The sequence below is a fragment of the Camellia sinensis genome, chromosome 5, assembly GCF_055761805.1.
Source record: "Camellia sinensis isolate YWXY chromosome 5, ASM5576180v1, whole genome shotgun sequence".
NCBI lineage: Eukaryota > Viridiplantae > Streptophyta > Magnoliopsida > Ericales > Theaceae > Camellia > Camellia sinensis.
Window position 1 is genome coordinate 7,734,466 of NC_138965.1, and position 4,639 is coordinate 7,739,104.

General features: G+C 44.8%; 1 protein-coding gene across 1 annotated transcript; it reads left to right on the forward strand.

Annotated features, from left to right (window-relative positions):
• The first annotated feature begins 3,407 nt into the window (after nucleotides 1–3,407).
• Nucleotides 3,408–3,872, forward strand: LOC145790397 (uncharacterized). The gene has a single exon (XM_082868126.1). The coding sequence runs from the start codon at nucleotides 3,408–3,410 to the stop codon at nucleotides 3,870–3,872; it is 465 nt and encodes a 154-aa protein (XP_082724252.1).
• Nucleotides 3,873–4,639: the final 767 nt, after the last annotated feature.

Sequence of the window (4,639 nt, forward strand, 5' to 3'; positions counted from 1 at the left end):
TATCTAAATTCAATGGCTTTATATACCAGGGACGAACCGTTACTGTGCAAGGTATTCCCCTCATTCTATGGGAAAATTACATCGGATTTGTTTCACAAGTTGCCGAAATGAACTGTGAAAAGTTAGAAAGGTCTGGTCGAGATGTTTGTGGCCAAGTTTGTTACAAACAAGTTGCGGCCACTAAGGGTAGACTCCTTGATGGCTTTGAAAATTAGCGAGGGTGAAGGCTTCAGGGCTTATGCCAAGAGGTATTATGAGGTGTTCAACCAAATACCGAGATGTAACCAGGAATTGGCGATCGTATCTTTTAAGAACGGCCTGGAAGATGAATGCGTGCTTCGAAAGTCACTAGCAAAAACTTTACCAAGGAGTATGGAGGTGCTCATGGCATGGATCGAGAAATATGCCATAGTAGAAGAAGACATGCTGAGAACGAAGGCACCAAGACAGGAGAAGAGGAATGACTCGCCGATGCGAGGTCGAGGTAATACTGGTTTTAATAGGTAGAAAATAGGGCTGAGGGTTGCACAGGCAGTCACCACTGTGTTTTGGATCCTAGTTTACAAATTTCTAGAAAGGATCAAGAACCAGCCATATTATAGAGCGCCGGAGAAGGTCCCTGGCGAGTTCATAGGAAGGAGCCTTAGGAAGCACTATGCCTACCACAATGAGGATGGGCACCTGACTTAGGGGTGCAGAGCCCTGAAGATACACTTGGAAGACCTGGTCAAACAGGGTCACTTGAGAGACCTAGTAGATGAGGTCAGAATGAGGGAAGAGTATGCAAGGGTTCCCTCGGCACCAGCGGCACCACCACTACTACAACTACGACAAGCAGAACCTCGGGTGATTAATGTGATTCATTTGAAGGTTAATGAGAATGATATGCAAGGAGAGACCTAAAAAGTGAGGCACTTACAACATATGTATCAGGTCCAACAAAAGAGGCCTAAGGACAAACGAGTAACAGGGACCGATGGTGTCTTTTACTGAGGCAGACCTAGACATGGTGCAACATCCACACAACGATGCTTTAGTAGTGACTCTCAAGGTTGGAGAATATCAGGTAAGGCGCATTCTGATCAACCAAGGCAACTCTTGTGACATCATGTATGTCAGATGTTACAAGGAGCTTAGCCTTCACTGAGATGATTTAGAGCAGTCCAACAGTACAATGGTCAGGGTTCAATGGAACATCGACATGGCCCCTGTGAGCAATAAATTTGGAGGTGCAGGCAGGCACTAGAAAGGTAAACACAGAGTTTACAATAATTGACACCCCTTCCCCTTATAATGTTATCTTGGAAAGGCTATGGTTACACGTAATGAGGGCTGTTCCCTCAACACTGTAATAGCTGTTGCAATTTCCAACTGAACAGGGCATTGAAGAAGTCAGAAGGGATCAAGTGCAGGCAAAGAATTGCTCCATGGCAGCAATGAATTCCAACTGTAATGCGCGAGAGGCAAAAAAATTGGAAATTGAGGATGAGGACATAGAAGTTCTAGATGATGTCGGCAAAGAACCAGTCGAGAAGAGCGAGGAAACATTAAAGAAAGTTCTGGTCCAGGAAAGGGATGAAGAGTGTTTCTTTCTTCTCTGCTTAAGCTTGGCTGTGGATGAGGAAAGGGAGTTGGAGGCTTTCTTACGGGCCAACATGGAAGTATTTACCTAGACACCATATGAGATGTCAGGCATTGACCCCGAGGTCACATGCCACATGCTCAATGTAGACAGGTCGGCTAAACTTATCATTCAGCGAGTAAGGAGGCCGACGTTGATTCATGTGAAGGTAGTAGAGGAGAAAGTGGAAAAGTTATTAGAAGCCAAGGCTATTCAGGAGGTAAACTACCCAACTTGGCTGTCCAACACAGTAGCTGTGAAAAAGAAGAATAAGAAGTAGAGGGTCTGCGTGGACTTCACCAACCTGAATAAGGCTTGTCCTAAAGACAGCTTCCCTCTACCTAAAATTGGTCAGCTGGTGGATGCTACTTCAGGGCATGGGAGGATGAGCTTCCTGGATGCTTACAAGGGATACCACCAGATAGCAATGTATCCCCTTGACGAGGAGAAGACTGCATTTATCACTCCAAAAAGGTTGTACTGCTACAAAATGATGCCTTTCGGGTTAAAAAATGCAAGAGTAACCTACCAGAGATTGGTGACCAAGATGTTTAGACATTTGATTGGCAAGACAATAGAAGTATACATTGATGACATAGTCGTGAAGACCAAAGAACGTGGGAATCATCTGGCCGACTTGAAAGCGGTTTTTGATATCCTAAGAACATATTGGCTCTAACTAAATGCTTCGAAATGTGCATTTGGAGTAGGATCTAGTAAGTTCCTAAGGTACTTGGTCACCAGAAGGAGCATTGAGGCAAGCCCATATCAATCAAGGCCATTCTTGGCTTAAAGAGCCTAATGTCAGCCAAGCAAGTCCAAATTTTGACTGGCAAGGTGACAGCCCTGAACAGGTTCATTAGCAGAAGTTCAGATAAGTGTAAACCATTTTTTAGTTTGTTAAAGAAAGCCATAGATTTTTTGTAGACAGAGGAGTGCGAAGTTGCCTTGGCCGACTTGAAAAAATACCTGACAACTGCTCCAGTTCTATCAAACCCAATACTTGAAGAAGAGTTGTTCTTATACTTGGCTATTTCAGAGCACGCAGTGAGTGCAATGGTAATTAGAGAAGAGAAGGGAGAACAAAGGGCAGTACACTATGTAAGTAAAACCCTAGCAAGTGTAGAGACCATGTACTTATCCCTGGAAAAACTGACACTAGCCCTGGTGATGGCTTCAAAAAAACTGAATCACTACTTCCAAGCCCACAAGATTGTGGTACTAACTGAGTATCCTTTGAAGTCCCTGTTGTAGCAAGGAGATTTGATAGGTAGGGTAACCAGATGGGTAGTAGTGTTGGGCCAATATAACTTGAAGTTTAGGCCTAGAACAGTAATTAAGGGCTAAGTTCTGGCCGACTTTGTGGTCGAGTTTACCCCTGGTACCATCCCACGTTGGACTCCGGTGAGCCACGGCTTGGGATGCCCAGGGGAGCAGGAAAGACCCAATGGGGCCCAAGAACCCCACTCTAGAAAAATAGAAGAAAGAAGAGAAACTAAAGCCTTGCGATATTTACATCGACGATTCCTTCCGCCTGTTTGTTGATGGAAGCTCAAACTGTCAAGGAGCGGGTGCAGGAGTAGTGTTGGTAGTGCCAGATAGATGAATGATAGAGCAGCCTATTCGTCTGGGATTCAAGGCCTCAAACAATGAAGCAGAGTATGAAGCACTGATTGCAGGGTTGAAGTTGGCAACATCAATGGAGGCTGATGAGGTGATAGTCTTTTGTGACTCCCAACTCATTGTGAATCAGGCAGCACGCGAGGATACAGCTTGAGTTGAACGAATGATAGCCTATGTTAAAGTGGTTGCCAGATTGCTTTCCTTGTTCCAAGATTGTCAGCTACAGCAAGTTAGCCAAGATGACAACAGTCATGCCGATGCCTTAATAAAGTCGGGAGAGCCAAGGGCAATCATGATTGATTACTTGACGAGACCAAGTGTGGAACCTTTAATAACAGAATATGAGGCAATGTGTGTGGAGATGGGTCCAAGTTGGATGGATGCAATAGTGATGTTCCTCAGGGATGACAAGCTGCCAGACGATCGAAAAGAAGCACACAAGACCAGATTGAAGTCGGCCAGGTTCAGCCTAACAGCAGATGGCCATCTCTACAGGCGATCCTTCATTGGACCCCTTTTAAGATGTGTACATCCCTTCCAGGTTGAAGATTTTCTATATGAGATTCATGAAGGAGTCTGTAGAAGCCATGATGGGGGCAGATCACTCGCTCATAGGGCCATCACTTAGAGATACTGGTGGTCGTACATGCAGAAGGATGCTAAAGCCTACGTCAGAAGGTGCGAGAAGTGTCAAAGGTTTACACCTTTGATACATCAACCAATAGCAGATTTGAACCCAATGTCTAGTCGTTGGCCATTTGCCCAGTGGGCATGGATCTTGTTAGGCAACTACCCTAAGCAACTAGGCAAATGAAGTTTCTGCTGGTAGTAACTGATTACTTCACGAAGTGGGTAGAGGCTGAACCCCCTGCGAAGATTCGAGATATTGACGTGAAAAACTTTATATGAAAGAACATCATCACCAGGTTTGGGATCCCAAGGGCAATAATAGCAGACAATGGTACACAATTTGACAGTAAGCTAATTAAAAGCTTTTGTGCAAAGTACAAAATCAAGAATTACTACTCCACTCCAAGTTTCTCTCAGAGCAATGGTCAGACGGAAGCATCCAATAAGACTATCTATGATAGGATCAAGAAGAGGCTAGAAACAGCAATAGAGAAGTAGGTGGAAAAATTGCCCATTGTGCTCTGGGCATATCGAACTACGCCAAGAAGATCAACTAGGGTGTCTCCTTTTACCATGGCTTATGGCACTGAAGCAATTATCTCACTGGAAGTCGGTATCCCTGGAATCAGAACCCAGGGAGTAGACCAATGAGGCATTCTTAGCCCGAGATCTGGATCTATTAAAAGAAAGAAGAGAGAGAACAGCAATTCGGTTGGGGGCCTACCAGCAGCAGCTTGTTAGGGCTTACAACAAGAAGGTCAACCC

What these genes read in the sequence shown, in the direction of transcription:
- LOC145790397 (XM_082868126.1), top strand. Translation starts at nt 3,408, where the DNA reads ATGATAGCCTATGTTAAAGTGGTTGCCAGATTGCTTTCCTTGTTCCAA.